The 20,417-nt window shown below is 34.9% G+C and overlaps 1 protein-coding gene across 1 annotated transcript in view; it reads left to right on the top strand.

Annotated features, from left to right (window-relative positions):
* The window catches only part of KCNH7 (potassium voltage-gated channel subfamily H member 7), a 526,390-nt gene that overhangs the window by 462,894 nt on the left and 43,079 nt on the right, over positions 1–20,417 (top strand). The window contains exons 8-9 of the mRNA XM_055572409.1: positions 3,252–3,651; positions 10,833–11,032. Coding sequence (XP_055428384.1) covers positions 3,252–3,651; positions 10,833–11,032 — 600 coding nt within the window. The remainder of the gene's footprint in view (positions 1–3,251; positions 3,652–10,832; positions 11,033–20,417) is intronic.

Raw genomic sequence — 20,417 nt, forward strand, 5'->3', positions numbered from 1 at the left:
AAAATTCAAGATATACCACCTAAGAGAAACTTCTTTACCTCTACTATTTTAAAAGTTCTTGTCATTAGTTTCAAGATAGTTTTATTTCTATTTTCAAAAATTGAAAAAACACCCACTAAGGTAGATTTTCATAGTATGTCTCGGTATTACATGAACTTAGATATACTGTGAGATAACTATGCATTCTGAAAATATTCTAATCAGCCAAAAACTACCAATTATAAGGTAGTTGTTGGTCCCATTTTTGACTTGCCGATAATACAAAGATAGTTCATTGAACTAAACAATGGAAACTAATAGCCTGACAAATCAGAAAGAAGAGATTGATTTTTTTTTTTTGGCCCATTTTTTCTGAGATTGTGGTGCAGTCACTTCTCTTTATTGTATTATCTGGGGCAAAACACCTTAAATCTTTAAAGAGATATTTAAAGAAAGAAAACAGAGTTATTGCTAGCCTAAATGTCATCTACAAGCTGTGCTGTACACAGCTGTAACTAAGGAAGAATGCCCAGGCATATTAGCAGCATCCTGATAACCATAGAAAAAGCATTTGTTACTTGTTACAAGTTATAGAATCAAGAGAATGGCTTTGACTGTTGAAGTCAATATTCATTCATCCTTAAGATGCACCTGAAGGTTCTGTCTACCCCCAACACTTTCACTCTTCTCCTCCCTCTTCCTCTCTGTCCTCCTCTCCTTCTGCAGTTCCTTTGTGTCAGCTCCTTTGGGACTTTATCATGCACCTTACTTTTTCAGCTTTTTTGGTACAGAAAATATGTCACTTGTGTGTTATTATATTTATTCACCTTCTCAGGAAACTTACTGTCATCTAGATTTCACCTCATTTTGACATCATTGTAGAAGAAACACCAGAGGTTTCTTTTGAGAGGAGGGCAAAAAGGAAGCGGCATATACAGCAGATTTGATTCCTTTCCTTTTCATTGCATCATTTTGCTCTACCATCTTTGTAGCCAAAAGAGTTGCTAGTACTTTTTATCACACTATGTTGTTAAAACAGCTCATTTATTCTGAAGCATTTCGCTTCATTAACAAAATACCTATACAAATTTCATTATATTTCATTTATCTTGAGTTTCAGAAATTGCTCCCAAAAAAAGGCAGTTTTGAATAATAACCTTCAAATATTTCTGATTTCTGCACATACTTATGGGAATCAAAACTGGAGGAAAAATAAATGTGCAAACTTAAGCTCTGACGTGTAGAAATGGAGTTACGCTGAAACAGGTTGATTTCTGTTAAAGAGTCTGAGCAGTCAGTGCCACTAGCTGATAGTCTTGTCTTTTAAAAATCCCTGCAGTTTCCCAGGGGAGCTGGAAGACCAGTGTTCAAAAGCTTCCGCTAGAAATTCCTGATATCAGAGTAACAAGTTTGGGAAATATGTAGCTCTAAAATTCATTTTACAATATAAAGTTACTGCTTAGTGATGGAAACAAAAGCATATGAGATATCAAAATAAAACTAAAATGTACTGGGTATTACCTACAATGCTAGAAGGAGGCATTATTATGCCCATTTACAAAAGAAGAAATTGATGCTTAAAGATTAAATAAGTAAATTGTCTGTGGTGACATTGTTACTGAAGCAGAATTTCAAACCTAAGTTTGTTCCGAAGTTCTAACTCATAACTGCTACACTGAAACTTTGATAATATAAATAGTAGCAAGTTGTCTTTTCTCCCAGGAACCCACTTCATACTCATTTATTCTCCATTCATTCATTGAAGAGACATAATTTTAAAATTGTAATAAAAAACAGTTTCCCTTACTACACCCTAAAAAATAATAACTCAGTTTTGGGAAGAGAGAAGACTCACCTCTCCTCCCATTCCTAAGTGAGCAATGACCAGAATCCACATTGTAATAAGACCATCACAACTACACAAATTCCTTTCTAGAAGATTCGAATACTAACTGAAAAGAATTCAGGGGAGACAGAAATCTTTCCTTCCCTTGTGACCACTCTGGCATAAGGAGAAAAAAAAGCTGTAACCCTGATTTTAGAATGTTAATGAAAGTATTTTCTTGATATTTAGAGCTCTTTTCTCACCAAATCAATATGAAGATATAGGGTGATAGTTCTGCCACGTGCCATTTCTTTAATTAAAATATGTGTTCTTAACAAAGATGGATGTACTTTGAGAAATAAACACCAACAATGAACACATAAAATGACTCAATAATTGATTGGTAAATACCATGTAACATGGAATAATTATATACCCTGTGAATTATATAGTACTTATAGTTGACATTATTTAGGAAACCTAACAAATGAACTTGCAATTTGTTTACAAATTTCAAATCCAAATTTGTTTACAGATTTCAAATCCAAACAACCAGTTAAATATCCTGTTATTATTTAGAAGTGTCCTATCTTTAGATACCTGGTCAATAACAGTCATGCAATTATTTACACATATCACATCCCAAAGCAAAATACATACTATCATTAGGATATCAAGAAACAATTTATTGATTCAACACATATAAAAAGGAAAAACTGAATCTGAATATAGTACTTAATGCATGCACGCAATCATCCAATAAGTTTCCCAGTTATCTGCTTGACTGGCTCCTCATTGAAACACATCTAAACTCTAATGTCAGCTTGTCAGCAAGATTCTCTTTGGCCTTCCTTTCTAAAACGGTTCTCATCCCAACCCAAGCTCCTGAACACTCTCTATCATATCGCTCTGTTTTTATTATCATTGCACACTTTTCACTCTCTGAAATGATCTTATTATTTGTTTTAAAAATATTTATTTCCCCCCAATAGACAGTGGGCCTTGTTTCTCTTTATAAAAAGTGACACTTTGTCTAATAAATAAATATCTTTTTCTACTATAAAAATGACCATGTCCATTTGCTCTACACTATAATCCCACTTGCTAGGCCCACCAGTAACACACTGGGTTGTTTGTTAGTGAATGAATGATTTACTGAGTACCCATTATGTGCCAGGCAAATGGTTCAAGTGCAAAACAAAGCATGGTCCCTGTCCCAAAAGTATTACATGCCAAGATACTGAATTAATGTACCATACACTTTCAAAGTACTTTCCAAACAAATGTTAAAAAAAAGAAAACAACTAACCTTGATGTTTAATTCAAATATGCAGTTATCTTCAGTGCTGCCATATTTCTGTAACCTATTTCTACTTACTTTGCTACACAGGAACACACACTGAATTGTTTACCAACTGTTTCTGATCATGCACATTTATTTCCACAGACAACAACATTAATTGGTCTTTTGAAGACAGCTCGACTCCTGCGTCTTGTGAGAGTGGCCCGAAAACTCGATCGATACTCAGAATATGGGGCTGCAGTTCTAATGCTCTTAATGTGCATATTCGCCCTGATTGCTCACTGGCTGGCTTGCATTTGGTATGCCATTGGGAATGTAGAAAGGCCCTACCTGACTGACAAAATCGGCTGGTTGGATTCCTTAGGACAACAAATTGGGAAGCGTTACAATGACAGTGACTCAAGCTCTGGACCGTCCATTAAAGATAAATACGTCACAGCTCTTTATTTTACCTTCAGCAGTTTAACGAGTGTGGGATTTGGGAATGTGTCTCCTAACACCAATTCGGAGAAAATCTTTTCGATTTGCGTTATGTTGATTGGCTGTAAGTAGATTTCTCTTTTGTTATCTATTAGGATAAAATAATAGTACAAAATCAATGTCTCAAAAGCATTCAGAAGAAAGCAAAGACAAAATTACAGAAAGTTGTAGAGATAATGGGATTAAATATATGGCTATTTTATCAAATCTGATTCTCTCTGTGAGGGGAGACACCAAAGATGTTGCATGACTTCAGGAAACTATGAGCATAAAACTAGAGTGACATGGTCCTTGGGATTCAGGAATTGAGACTTGAAGTCCACTTTTACTGATGCAAAAATGTGTCTGTAATTTACTACTAATGGTTATGTTCTGTAATATTTCAAGCTGAGACCAGATTAGAATAGGAAAGACTCTTTTACATTACAGAACTAGATATACAGACATTGGTAGATTGATATAGATATGTAAATATCACCCTACTAATTATAATGTAAGCCAATCTTTCATAGATACACATATGCACATATATACATATATATATGTATGTATTTTTCCTTGTCATTTGACTAAAAATTCCTTTGTGACATTATGCCAAGGACCTAAGTGATTGCCCTTTACCTACAATGAGTAATGCTATGAGCACCATTTATAAGTTATATTCTTTAGAATAAGAAAAAAAAACTGTGTAAAACTATTTTAGTATTAATTTTAAGAAATCACACTTTGGAACCACTAAAAATAACCTTGTTTATACCAGGCAGCAACTGACAAAAGCATGATGGATTTTTAAAGTTTGAAAAAGAGCATCATCCTTAGATTGCATACCAATTTGAAAATAGATCCAGAGAGTTAATTTTTGAATGTTAATATATTGAGTAATAAAATGTTCTTGGTAAGCTTTATTTATGAAACTTAAATAGATTCATATTAGTATATTATTTATTGATTCAAATAGTTTAGTGTTCACTGTGTTTAAAATTTACTTTTCATATGTATGTCTTGTGCTTTTATTTTAGTAAGATTGTATAGGCAAATAATATATTTAAATAATGCTTAAAATATTCTGAAAATTCAGGCTAAGTCTTGTTACAAACCAAAAAGCAGAATTACACTCAAAAGGAAATGAAAGTGGAGCCCGCTGAAAAAAAAATAGAAAAATTCATTCCAGAGAGACTGAATCTTACAGAACAAACACAGCCCCAACCATTCTGTGATTGCAACTGCTAGTAAATACTTTGTAGTGGCTATCAGTTTTAGTGGCATTAGTAACAAAGAAAAAAAGTATGTTTTTAATTATAGAAATATATATAGGCACTTTTCAAAAGAAAACAGTACTTGAATCTTGAAACAGAATTTGCAAGGAAGAATTTTTTAAGAGCTGTGCCATGCTAAGTTGCTTCAGTCCATGTCCGGCTCTGTGTGACACTATGAACTGTAGCCCGCCAGGCTCCTCCGTCCATGGGATTCTCCAGGCAAGAATACGGGAGTGGGTTGCTAGTCGCTTCTGCAGGGGATCTTCCCCACCCAGAGATCGAGCTGTCTTACATGTCTAGCCTGCACTGGCCTGCGGGTTCTATGCCACTAGCCCCACCTGGGAAGCCCTTTTTAAGAGCACTGAAGTTTATCCTGTTCACCCCATAGGAATCCTTACCTCTTGTGAGGATTAAGTGAAATGCATGGTACTATTTATCGTGTAAATTATTTTTTTTTTGTCTTACAATTGTTTTAATATTACTTTAATGAGTTCTTTGATTTTGCTTGTCTTGTTTGCTCATGCCTTTTATAAATTCTTTTATTAGTTAATATGATACCTCCAATAATTTTTTTCTTTTCTTTTCTTTTTTAACTTTACAATATTGTATTGGTTTTGCCATAACATGTAAATTATTTTAAATTAGAGAACTCAGTTCTTTACCTGCTCTGTGGTGGTGGTGGTTTAGTCGCTTGTGACAACATGGACTGTAGCCAGCCAGGCTCATCTGTCCCAACATCTAATCCTTAAATCAGGGAATTACTGCCAGTTTTTCTTCTTCCTTTCTTTGTGTCTTTTTCCTTCCTTTTTTCTTCCTCCCTTGCTTTCTACTTCCCTTCCTTCCTTCCTATATTTTTGCCTTTTTGAATATGACATTATGCTATTTCCATTGATTGTTTAGGAAGAATATTTGTTTCCTACACAGGAATTCTATCTTTTAAGAAAAAACACTCTAGTTAATTGGGTTGACTAAGATATATCCATATCCCACATAATATCTTTTATTTGAATAACAGAGTTGCTTCTACAAAACTTAATCAAAATGGGATTATGTAAAGCTTAGCATCACACAGGAAAAAGAATTTTTACATATTCCTAGAGAATTGGATCATGAGCTATTATGCCATAAAAGGTAAAATAAGATTGGAAACTTAGCAATAATAAGCATGCCTTGAAATTTTCATAGCCATTTAATGTATTTGTGTATATCTACACATGATATTTTCATTTAGACCCAACTATATTAAGAAATGATTTAATTTTCTGTATTTAGTTCTATTTTTATACTAAGTACATATCCCTCAATTGTATGAGTAGTTTGATTTAAACCTAAAAATAAAATATAATATCCAAAATATAAATGTAAAGTATTGTATATATACTACTGCAAGTTAAAGTTGTTAGTCAGTTATCAAGTTGAACTCTTTTTCCCAAAGCTTCTTTAAAACCAATCTTCATTCTAAAATAAAAATTTTAAACCAAAGTAATCTGCAATCCCTTTTGCAGCAACACAATTTAAGGAAACTAAAAATTAAACATTAAAGGCTATCATCTAATTAAATTCAAATAACTCAGATACATGTAGATACATTTTTTAAAACTTCTATTTGCAAAGACAGTCACCAACATTGCATCTGAATATGTACAGAGAACAGTAACCATAGAATTCTTTTTAAAAATATACACAATTCAAGATGAAAAATAAAAGTATAAGTGGAATTAAATAAGTGAGAATATAAGTTAAGATCACATATTTATATCTATTTTTCTGATATTAATATATAACATAAGTATAATCTTTATTCAAATATTATAAACATAATATACACATTTGATTTTTAAAAACCTATAAACCAGTATATAAAGGCAAATGTATTTCATCTCTGACCTGCTTGACAAACATCTTAGGAGCATTTCTTGTTTTTATAATGTGTAAAACAAAGTAACTAGATTTCTGCTTCTAACCATGATGGAGAAACTGAAACCTTACACTACTCCTATAACTTCTTTTTTTAAATATCAGAAAACTAAACAAAGTATATAAGCATTTGGATTTCATCAAAATCAGTAACTTCAGCTTTCCAAAGGACACTGTTAAGAGGAACAAGCAAATGATAGACTAGAAAAAAATACTCTCAATACTTAGATCTAGAAAAAGACTTTTATTTAGAATATATCAAGAATTCTTACAACTCCATAATAAGAAGACAAGTCAATTTTAAAAAAATGAGAAAAAGTTTTAAACAGACATTTCACAAAAGAAGATATGTCAGTGGCCAGTAAATACATGGAGAGATATTATTAGTTGTCACGGAAATGCAATTAATGCTCTAAGATGGTTAAAATAAGACAACACCAAATGTTCGGAAAGTTGTAGAACAGCTGGTATTCTCAAATATTGCTGGTGAGAATGTAAAGTCACCCCAAATTGGGAACTAGCTTGGCAGTTCCTTAAACATAACCAGCAGCATGTGCGCTCAGTGGCTAAGCCATGTCCAGCTCCTTGCAACCCAGTGACTGTATCTCCCCAGGCTTCTCTGTCCATGGGATTTCCCAGGCAAGAATACTGGAGTGGGTTGCCATTACCTTCTCCTGGGGATCTTCCCCACCCAGGGATCAAACCCTGGTCTACTGCATTGGCAGGCAGATTCTTTACCACTAAGCCACCAGGGAGGTCCAAACATACTGCACAGATCAGCAATTCTATTTCTAATTCTTTCAAAGGGAAATGAAAATGTATACCCACACAAAGACTTGTACACAAATGTTCCTAACAGTTTTATTCATAATAGCCAAAAACTAGAAACGGTGAGATTTTATCAACAAGAGATAAATGAACTTGGTAGAACCATGTGATGCAAATCTACTCATGATAAAAAAAAAGAACAAATTGTTGACACATACAAAACAGAATTTCAAAATTCGTATGACTGAAAAAGAAGTCAGACATAGATGAATATGTTCATTATGATTCTATTTATATGAAACTCTAGGAAATGCAAACTAATCTGTAATGACATAAAGGAGCTCAGTGATTGTCTAGAGTTAGCCTAGAAAACAGTGGGCAAGCAGCCAAGGGACACAGTGGAATCTTCTGGGATGATGAAAATGGTCTATAATCTTGATTGTGTTAACAGGGGTGTGTATGCTTGTCAACTAACTGAGCTGTACATTTAAAACAGATTCATTTTGTTGTACCTAAATTATACATCATCAAAATTTATCTTTTTAAATTTGCGTACTAGGTAGAAAAGCATTTTTATTTCTTTTATCAGTATGTTTCAGCTATTACCCAATGACACTACATTCATTGGGATTCCCTGGTAGGCTCAGATGGTGAAGAGTCTGCCTGCAATGTGGGAGACCCAGGTTCGATCCCTGGGTTGGCAAGATCCTCTGGAGAAGGAAATGGCAACCCACTCCTGTATTCTTGCCTGGAAAATCCCATGGACGGAGGAGCCTGGCAGGTTACAGTTCATGGGAGCCCAAAGAGTCAGACATGACTGAGCAACATCACTTTCACTTTCTAAAATCATTAGTTTGGTGAGCGTCTCAGATTTTGAGTGTGGCGTGCTGAAGTTTTAAATTATACCTGTTTTATTTGTATAGTACCTCGAGGTGAAGCAAATCATTTTGGTGAAAGAAGAATTTTCTGTTAAGGAAGGGTAAACAAAATAGTGAGTTGAGAGAAATGATTGTATGGTCTGCCAGCTTGCTTTTGATTCATATTTTATGCCAGTTGATGGGCATTAGCTAAATAATTGGAGAAGGAAATGGCAACCCACTTCAGTGTTCTTGCCTGGAGAATCCCAGGGACCGGGGAGCCTGGTGGGCTGCTGTCTATGGGGTTGCACAGAGTCGGACACGACTGAAGCGACTTAGCAGCAGCAGCAGCAGCTAAATAATGTATACAAATTAGAATCATTTTATGATTTTCTCTTGCTTACCACCTTTAGCTCCATTTGCTTCCTAAAAATATGGGGAAAAAATGTATGCCTTTATTATAATTTAGAAAGTCATTAGCATAGAATTTCCTTAGAGAAATATATGCTATTCATGTATTCAACTGTGTACTTATGATCTAGATTTTGCTGTCCTATCAATGAGTAGAAATACCTGTTTATGATCAAACTAATGTTTGGTTCATTTTTATGGCAGTATGGAGATAAAAACACAGTATTCATTAAAAACAAAATAAGAATGTTTTCCCTGACTCTTCTTTGCATAATTATGTGGTTTAAGTAAAATAACTAGCATTGATTATGGGCCCTCTAATTAAATCAAATGAAAATCTGTACCAAACCATTTCCTGAGAACATGATAGATACTTTGGACACTTATCAGCAAGCATAAATATTTCCAACACTAAAGTTAGGCAGAGTAAAATATATTTTTCACATAAATCTCTTTGAATCGTGGTAATCCATTTCAGGCACGTATTGCTAGCTCCCTTCTTAACTGTTCATTTACTCAAATTATGCCCAAGTTTTTTTCTTTTTTTTTCTTTTTCACGCCTATGGAAGATACAGCCTAAACAGGTTTTCTATGTTAATGAGACTTACTGTTTTCACAAACCCCAATGCAGCCTTCCTATAGATTTCCCCAATAGTTTTCCCTTTACATAGAGAAAGCACCACCCATTTGTCTGGGACATTCTCTTACTTGGGACATCTATGGCAAACAAGGACCATGCTAACCAAGAGACAGAAATAAGATGGAAAAGAAAGCAAATGACCAAGAAGATAAATCATTTTAAAACACACACTGAATCTGGCCAAAATTTACCTTAAATATGATCAAGTGGTTTATATAGGCAATGGTTTGTAAAATGTGTTGTGGAAAAAAAATATGTTGGGTGAATATTGTTGAACACATACTTCGAGGAATTGTTGATTGTTGGTTTTGCTTTTTTTTTCCTTTCCCCCCACCTGCTTGATACATTACAGTTCCATTACCTCCGCTCTAAGTGTCTGACATATGCCCAAAGCAAGATGTAGGCCATTGTCATCATGTGACTTTCTGTATAGAATATAGAATTTTTTTTAGGATTATTAGAAACTAAACACAGATATAAAAAGAAAGACAAGATATTTAAAGAGCTTATGTTAAATTATAAATATTTTGCCCAGGAAGCTTTAGAAATGGCATTCTAAATAATGAATGTTAGGTTTTTTTCTTCCCATAGGTGAAAGAACAAAGACGTCATTCTATTTTTCTCTGCAAAAATAAAACTGTTTTCTCATAGTCTAAGCCAAAGATATATTTCTCATATAGAAAGTAGAAAAACAAATTTTAATAGATTAAAAATTACATATGAAGAAGCACTCTAAGGAAACTGTGATTTCCTTGAAACAATTTATGGGGACTCCCCTGATGGTCCAGTGGCTAAGACTCCAGATTCCCAATGCAGGGGACCTGGGTTTGATCACTGTTCAGAGAACTAGATCCCACAGGCCACAAAGATCTCACATACCACAACGAAGACCTGGCACAGCCAAATAAATGAGTAAATAATTCAAAAAATATTATTCCTTAGCAAATCCTTAAATTTTACAGTAAATTTTTAATATTACAAGGTAGAGTTGTCACAATTTAAAAACTTTTACTCCACTTCCAGAATACAGATCTGTGGTAACCCCATGACATACCTTCTTATTACATTACAAATAAAATGTTGAGTCTAAACATGTTTTATCTCTAGTCAATAGTCTACATTGGTTACAGGTTGATATTGTAAACAGTCTGAGTATTTACTTTAATATCGAATCCATGATGAATTCGGGTATTTTTACTCTCCAGATTTACCATGAAAATTATAAACTTTACAACAGTATTGACTTAACTACTTTATTCCCCACGGGCCAGTGATAAACCCTCACAAATTGGATTGAGATTAAAAGAAAAAAAAATCTGCATTTTGAGATTCTGACAAGATATAATATCCCCAAATGCAGTCTTTCCCCCATAACTTTGTTTTTTATCCAATCCAGCATTAATGTATGCAAGCATTTTTGGGAATGTATCTGCAATTATCCAAAGACTATACTCGGGAACTGCCAGGTACCACATGCAGATGCTGCGAGTAAAAGAGTTCATTCGCTTTCACCAAATCCCCAACCCTCTGAGGCAACGGCTTGAAGAATATTTCCAGCACGCATGGACTTACACCAACGGCATTGACATGAACATGGTATGTATTACTGTTTTCCAAAACTGGAGCCCCTCAGGCATTATAGCTACAGCCAAAATGAAAAAAAACAGTCTCACCAGCTTTGAACCCCTTGCTTTTGTTTTCCTTTCTCGGATGTTTATTTTCTCCCCTGGAGATAGTCTTTCATTCTCAACTCATGGCATTGCATGGTGCTATATCTAGTTATACTGTGTGGCAAAGGCATAACATGATGCAAACTGATATAACTGTGTGTAGTAGAGCGCCCACTTCTGGTCAGAGAGAGCATTGCTAAGTTAGGACTTGGGCTTTCCCACATGGCCTAGCTGCCAGAGCCCGCAAAATAAATGGATCCATGTGCATTGAGATATTACCAGTAAACAATAAGATATTACCAGTAAACAGTAATAACTATAATGCCTCCAAACAGAAATTTTTTTAAAAAAGATGACATTTTAAGGATCTGTGGGAGAGGTTAAGGAACTTAGGTATACCATAACCATTTTATAATAGGAAGTTTCATGTTTCTGTTAAGGACAATTTTTCTATATTTTAATCAATTACATATGTGCCCTTTTACTGTATCTGGTTTAATGCATCTTTCCTTTCAAGGGGGAAATATGTATTCCTTCATAACTCTTAAACAAATTCAACATCAACTTTTCATAACCTTCCCTCCTCTATTAATGCTTAAAAATCAATACAACTAATAAAATTAATTGACCTAAAGAGCTACTTTAATTATTAGGAAAATTACATATATCTTTTTGACCTAGCTATTTGGCTATAGAGATTGATTACTAAAGATAAATTATATGATAAATACAAATTCAATAGCGTGTCAAAGATCTATTAAAAAATGATTCGAATTATGATACCCTCCCATCTAGCTATTCGTCCACTGGGCAAGGATCTTGTTTCTACGAGTTCTTTAGAAAATGAAATCTTTCAAAGTTAGTGACAGCAACAGTATGATACAACTTTTTCATACAACTTATTCAATTGAGATTGACGTTTTTTTATTTCATTAGCAATAGCCTAACAAAAAAATAAAGGTTCAAAATTAGCAGTGAAGGTACAGAAAGCATTGCAAATACTGCCCAGTTTGAAATATATATTTACATATGATAAGTTTACCATAGCTGTGCATGATTTATTTGATTGAGAAGTAATGGCATGCCATTATAAAATTTTTAATTTGAGGAACTAATCAATCAGCACATTTCATACAAAACCATAACTGAATTCCATGAGTTATTTCTAATTATCCCGTATTTACTTGTGAAAATTCATTTGCAAAGTTGATCTCACCAGGATAACACTTTAATCTCTTAAGAAAGTACCTACAAATTGGTCACTTTTGTTTATTTCCATTCATATTATTGTTTAATGAAGATATCAACATTCAGATACTACAGGGGATTCTCTAATGCTGGGTTGGCTGAAGCAGTGTCAAGAATCTTTAATCAAAACACATGTCACTCAATTTTGTTGTTCCATTCTGCCAGATTATTTCAATAACAATAGTTAAACATTTATTTATTTTACTTCCCCTCTCCATATTACTCTAGTTTTGTGACCATTTTTTTTTTGTGATAAAGTCTATTTTGTAAAAACTATTTACCTTTCATTGTTTGACTCTATTACCTATGAATTTGGTTTATATACCACTTGCCTATTTACAATGTACTTATGAAAGATTTATCTCTTTCCTGTCTGCTTCACACCTTAATACATGGAATCACAACACCCACCGGTAAGAACAGGAGGTATTTATATCCAATTTAATTCTCGTGTAAATTGTGGAGAACACCCTTGTGATCTGTCAGGTTTAGAGCTTGTTAAATGATTTCCAATGTTAGTTCTGATCTTTTTTGCATGGTGTAGCAGAGGAAATACAAAGCAAGAAACTGGGGAAGATAACCTGGAAGAGGCCAAGTACAGAATAGAAATTCTTAACTTGAACAACAACTTGACCTCTAATAATATTTATATAGAGTTTCCCCCCAAACCCACCCACAAAAAGTCATTTATCTGCCCCTTCCTCCACTCTGGTAAAGGTTATGGGTATACGGTTTGCATTAGATAATTGTCATAAAGAAAATGTCATTCTCTTTCATCATCCTCTATTTTCATGATGTAGGTGCTTTTCTTTCCTCTCATCTGCATGCCTGTATTACATGATCCAGGAGTTGTGTGAGCTCTAAACCATGTGCCACTGAGTCTTGCATGTGGTTTTGAGAGCTTGACTTTGCACGAACTTCTTGTTTGTACACAGTGTCTACATTTCTCATCTTGTGACTGCAATGTGAGTAAAAGATCTAAGTGCAACATAACTCTGAAAACTCAGCAAATGGAAGATGCTTGCTAATTAAGCACAATGTGCTAAAGAAAGTTGATTAGAAAAAAGCAACCCTACTCGTAGACTACTGAGAGGTTAAAAAAAAAAATCTTTTTTTTTTTTTTACCTCTAACACCACATTGTTAAATCCCTGTCTTATTAGTTTTATTGTTAACTAATTGTGATTTAATAACAATTTAATGCGACTTAACTTTATGTACTGTGATACATAAAAATACATCAAACTGTTGTATTTTACATCAGCATTCCATGTTATTTCATTTAAGTATAACCTTAAATATAATTTATCATGAAACATTTCAGGCCATTTTTGCTGTTTAACCATGTCCAGATGAAGTACAAGATGTTTATTCATACTCTATTAATTGACTGAAAATTCTTTTTCATAGCCCCAAACATTTGATTGCTTGATAGATCACAAAATGTCACAAAGAATTTACCTAAAACATGGAGCCATATTCCGTATTCCCTGTATTTTTGCTTTTAGTGGAACATCTATTGCCAGAATGTTCCAGAACCCAAAGCATTCTGGGAATATTTATGGGCTTCCTCTCAGTTGAGCCAAATGATTCAGATTGCAAAAGGAAAGCAGTCAGAATAATGAAGCGAGTGAAAGGAAGATGTCCTTTTGCAAATTATGTCAGGTTTAGAATTAGTAAAAATTAGCTCAGAAATGTCCATAGGTCAAGCTTGGAAAATACTTTTCTTTCTGCAATACTTTTTCAGATTAGGACTGAAGGTTCCTCAATGGATTTCCCCAAAAACATCAAAGCTGTCTTATAACCCATCTGAAACTTTCAGACATTATCTAACATTGATTTTAGTTACAACACTGCCAGAAACTGAAAATCACCTTCCATGTCATTGTAGAATCAAGCCATGCACATGGAGGAACATGGCTTGAATGAATAAGGACACCAATAACTATGATCTGTCCATCATTCTGGATGGAGAGAAATAAATCACTAATGACAGAAACCACTCCATAATTTAAAAATATATTTGCATGGAAGAAAAGCCTTTTTAAAAATGGCCCTCTAATAATGCCTGAATAATAGAAAATATATATATAGAATAAAAATTCAGAAGACCCAAGTACTAGCTATCAATATGCCACTAATCTTGGACAAGTCACTTAACCTGTCTGTAATTTCATTAAACATGTCATTTTCAAATAGTTCTAAAGCACCAGAACTGCCCTTGCTAAATCTGTGAAGCAATTATTATAGGAGTTTTTCTGCTTGAGGATGTAGAGTCTAACCTATCTGTCGCACACTCTTTTGCTCCCTCTGAGTCTCCTTTGTAGAACAGTTGTTTCTGTGTTGAGTATTATTCAAAAACCACTGAAGTAAGTGAATGGTAGAAGTGTGGATGGCAGAGAAACCAAGGAGACCATTTCAGGTAAAGACAAGGACAGGAATAGAGGCCCTGTTTTGAGACATCCAAGGCAGAATTAAGGCAGATAATCTAAAAACAACTTCATTTAATTTATTTTAAGAAGAAGGGAGAACAGTTGAGTATTTTAGTCTGGGGTGTTGATGCAGAAAAATTTGAGAAACAGATATAGAAAGGAGTTGAAATAAGAACCTAAAAAAGAAGAATAAATTCTTTAGCAGCCAGATAGACAAAGTTTCCTTAAAGAGAGGTAGGAGAAGAAAGAAAAATGATGGAGGCTTTGGTTTTGAGGAATAAAGAAGGTGACTCAGTGGCGCTCATACGTACCACATGGTCCAGCCCCTTTGGTCAAGCAGAGACTAATTCCTCAGAAAGAAGAAGGTATAGGGTCAGAGAAGAGTTGAATAAGGGAGAGTATTTAGAGATTTCAATCAAGAATCAACCTAGTGGGCTGAAATTGCTTAGAATCACAGTGGGACTCTTGCCAGGCAGATTCTTTACCACTAAGCCACCTGGGAAGCCCCAGAATGGGACTCTGGAGTGACAAAACATACACTTCTAATGGACCAAATGAGCAAAGCCGATGAAAATAGAAAAGAAAATAATGAAGAATGACATACTGTTTAATAGAAATTCCTACTTCTTGGGGCTGATGTGATTTCTAAGGACATTTTAATGAAAATCTAATTTCATTTCTTTCCATGACTCTTTTCCTGCTCCTGTTATCTGATAACTCTGACTATAGACTACTACTACTAACTGCCTGCTGCTACTACTAACTACCATCTATTTAACTAGCAACTACTAACACTAACCTGCATCTACAATCTAACTGCATTCCATCAAAACTGCTGTTGCACCCATTCCCTATGTTTATTTAAATAACTTCATCTGTGCCAGACTGTCACTTTCAAATATACTCCAGTAATGTCCTATTTTAATAGCCGTAGTGAAACGTAATTTTGAGCTCTTTTGATGTCTAATTCAGCAACTCAGATAAAATAATCCTTGTGACATTAAGCCACATAGGATATAAAGCAAAGTTTATAAAATAGCATATCTTGTCTCTACCGTAATATTTTTATTACCCTTTACTTTTTTCTAATGATACTTTATATACCAAAGTTGATATAGTCAGTGAAAAACCTTGGACTAGTTCATTATAAGGCTACAGTAAAATGACTACAAATATGATGCCTTTCAAGCCTGACTAACCATCCAATGGGCAGGGACCCAGTTACCAAGAAGTCTTCAGAAAATAAAAACACTCATGTTTAAAGACATAAGCAGCATTATACAATTCTTGCACAGTTGAGCCTACAATTTAGGTTGATTTTTTATTTGATCAGTAATAGTTTAACAAAAAAGCATCAGTTCAAAATTAGCAATCAAGGTACAGAAAGCATTACAAATGTCTCCTAATATGAAAGACATATGCTCCTTCTCTACACTTAGATAGAAAAGTGTAAATCCACATATTTAAAAAGGGAGCATGGGGATTGGCAAAAAAAAAAAACAAAACTGCATTTAAATGATAATGACCCTGAGGATTGGTGACATCTTTTAGTTTTCTGTAAAGAAATAGTTGCTGTTTAAGAGTGGAATTAAAGTAATGGCTGTTTACAATGAACCTGAAAAGATATTTTCATCATCATGCTGATTAGTTGACAGGAATTGCCTGGATCAGCAGAAACTGGATGTGTGAAATTTTCTACTTGCAAGAAATCTACTATTAACACACATACTTGACAACTGTATTTAGCACCTGAACCTCAGGTGTTTAAGAGAGGGCAAGTCACATGTCCTTCCTATTTTTCCTCCAGGCTCTTTATCCTAAAGTCTCAAAAGGCCACAGAGCACAATAATTATACCATCTGGAGCCCCCGACATGAACAATATCAAGCTTAAGACAAGCATCTGGTATTTTCAGATTACAAATGGTATATGTTAAATCATGGTTCACAAATGATGGCGGTCACTTCAGGCTGGTCTCCAACCATTATTAAGAAAGACTTGTTTACATCGAGCACCAAACTGCTTTAAACAAATCAAGTTCAATAGTGGGATCTGATCCTGAGCCATTCCTGAGTCAAGAGAAATAATGACAGCTTGGTCTGTGGCATTACACATGAAAAATAGTCATTGCAGAAATACCACACTGAGGCAATAAACACACTTCTATGCTTCAGTTTCTCTGTTTGTTAACGTTCTTCCTATGGTAGTAGGAAGGTGGAAATGATGTTTCAAGTTGTTTTTCAACTTTGAAAATTTATGGTACTATTCAAACAGGATTCAAGTGCAGTCTCTTATGCTGAAGAGTGATCTATGTGCCTAGATGCTTTCTTTGGAACACAGGAATAATTCAAGCTCAATTCAGTTTAGGATCAATTATAATCAGTACAGGTGAGCCAATAATGGAAAATAAAGACATCAATGTTCACTTTTAAAATATTCTTTGGAAACATGAATTTAGGTCCATTAAATTCAAATATTAAAGGAACTTGGCACTTATCAAACTTAATGGAATCAAACCATCCACAATTTATCCCAATATAAGAGTCTAGTATTTAGTTAAAGAATTTCCCGAGACATTACCAATAGCTTGAGAATTTATATTGAAAATGGATATGTAAATTTCTACCCACTAAACCAAATATTTTAAAATCATTTTTTAAAGGCAAAAATTAGCACAAGTAGTTCATCTTAGCCAATTGACCATATAGCCTTAAGGCAGCAGATTCAGGAAAATTACATTTAATTATTCTTCATGGTTTAGACATATTACTATCCATGGAGATGAGTGTGAATGGAAAAAAACATATATAATCATGCCTCTTTCAGGCCAGATACTCCAAAAGAATCTTTTAGTTTGCATCTTGGGCTGCTGTTAGTCCGGTGTGCTACCCCAAGAACTCTACACTCAGTTTAGCAACCCTCTGGTAAGAATCTCCCTCACTTTGGGTCCAGTACCTTGTATAGTGCATTTTAACACTTCTGGAGCCATGCTAAATCATTTTCCTCACTCTCCTGGCCATCTTCTTAACTCAGAATGCTCTACAATTCACACAGAACTGAAACATGTCAGTAGTTAGAAACACCCACCGTAGTGGGAGGGAAAACCAAAGACTCAGTCCACACAAGTGTAATTATTGTACTTGAATCATAGAGGTTCACATCTAGCCATTACCTAGTTTTATCTGGGAGTCAGTGTGGACACTAAGAAAACAGGGCCTTAGTCGTGTTTTCTAAGATGGGAACATTGGCCCAGATTCTAATTCTAATTTTATCTGCCTTATGTATGAGCTGTGCTGGAGTAGGCAACACCAGAACCGAATTCAGAATGCTTTATTTAATAAAGCAGGAATGGTTAATTGAGATGTCACTCCTATGAATTACTTACTCACAACATTTTTGTATAGATCTTGGTTACCCTTTCCTTGTCATTTTTAAAGAATTCTTTGTAATTTATAGACATCGATGCTCTATCTTTCATCTAGATTGCAATTTATTCCTAGTCTCTTTCCAATATGCTGAGTTTGTTTAGGATATTGTCTGGATTTTAATTTTTTTGTTTTTTAGTATCATCCAATTAGTCAACTTTTCCTGTATACTTCAGAGATCCTGTCCTGTTTCACAAAGGTCCCACTAAACCTGTGGATTACACAAGTAGTTTCCTAGGCTTTGAGCTTTGTTATATGATTCAGGAAGAAAATTCTGAATCTGTTTGAAATGTAGTTTTATAAATTTTCTTCACATGGATGGGAGATAGGACTTTTTCTTTTGGTTTTAAATACCACTTGATTTATACATTAAATTATTAGGTATAATTGGAATATATATTCCCTGATGACTCTGATGGTAAAGAATCCTCCTGCAGTGCAGGCAACCCAGGTTCAATCCCTGGGTGGGGAAGATTCCCTGGAGAAGGAAATAGCTACCCACTCCAGCTTTCTTGCACAGAGAATCCCATGGACAGAGGAGCCTGGCAGGCTATAGTTCATGGGGTCTCAAAGAGTCAGATGCAACTCAGCACATATACCTTTACTCCCATATTGGCTCTATTCCCTGGTGGCTTAGAGGGTAAACCGTCTGCCTGCAATGCAGGAGACCTGGGTTCCATCCCTGGGTCAGGAAGATCCCCTGCAGAAGGAAATGGCACCCCACTCCAGTACTTTTGCCTGGAAAATCCCATGGACGGAGTAGCCTCATAGGCTACAGTCCACGGGGTCACAAAGAGTCGGACACGACTGAGCGACGACACACATGGCAATATAAATTCTGATTTATCCTTAATAGCTTTATATCATACTTTGGTATCTGACAAGGCAAGTCAACTTTTACTAATCTTGCTTTTCTTATTTTGGGGGACATCTGAGAGTATTTATTATTCCATACAAAATATATGACTATCTTAATTCAATTATGACAAATTCCATTTGGGCTTTTGAGATAACCCAGAGATCCGATTGTTATTTCTGGCACACAAAAATCAGAACTTGTAACCAATATCAAAGTTTACTCAAGAATATATGTAATCATAAGGCAAATCAAGTCATGTAGATCCTTCTTCTAGTATGTGTTCTAAGTTTTAACATTGTTGTTCAGTCACTAAGTCATGTCCGATTCTTTGCAACCACATGGACTATAGCACGCTAGGTTCTTCTGCCTTCCACTATCTCACACAGTTTGCTCAAATTCATGTCCATTGAGTCAATGATGTTAGTTAACCATCTCATCCTCTGCTACCCCCTTCTTGTTTTGCCCTCTACCTTTCCCAGCATCAGGGTCTCTTCCAATGAGTCAGCTCATAGCATCAGGTGGCCAAACTATTGGAGCTTCAGCTTCAGCAACAATCCTTCCAATGAATATTCAGGGTTGATTTCCTTCAGGGTTGATTGGTTTGATCTCCTTGCTATCCAAGGGACACTCAAGAGTCTTCTCCAGCACCACAATTTGAAAGCATCAATTCTTTGGTGCTCAGCCTCGCTCATCCAACTCTCACATCCATACATGACTACTAGAAAAATCATAGCTTTGACTCTACTGATCTTTGATCTCTACTGATCAAAGTGGTGTCTCTGCTTTTTAATCTAGGTTTGTCATAACTTTTCTTCCAAGAAGCAGGCATCCTAAGTTCATGGCTGAAGTCACAGCCCTCAGTGATTTTGGAATCCAAGAAAATAAAATCTGTCATTGTTTCCACTTTTTCCCCTTCTATTTGCCACGAAGTGATGGGACCAGATGCCATGATCTTAGTTTTTTGAATGTTGAGTTTCAAGCCAGCTTTTTCACTCTTTTCTTTCATCCTCATGAAGAGGCTCTTTAGTTCCTTTTCACTTTCTGCCATTAGAGTGGTATCATCTGCATACCTGAGGTTGTTGCTATTTCTCCCAGCCATCTTGATTCCAGCTTATGATTCATCCAGCCAAGCATTTCGCTTGAAATATCCTGCATAAAAGTTAAATCAGTTTTAACATAGGAGGACCCTAAACCATGTGTGTGATAACATAACACTTAAGCAGACAGAAGCTCTTTTGGTCATCAGACATACACATTTTAGAGTCTGGAAGTTACATAGCTTACAAGACATTTTCTAAAAAGTAATGTCCTATAAATCAATGAAATATTTGTTTACTGTAAGCAATTTAA

This window comes from Bubalus kerabau, chromosome 3, assembly GCF_029407905.1.
Source record: "Bubalus kerabau isolate K-KA32 ecotype Philippines breed swamp buffalo chromosome 3, PCC_UOA_SB_1v2, whole genome shotgun sequence".
Taxonomy (NCBI): Eukaryota; Metazoa; Chordata; class Mammalia; order Artiodactyla; family Bovidae; genus Bubalus; species Bubalus kerabau.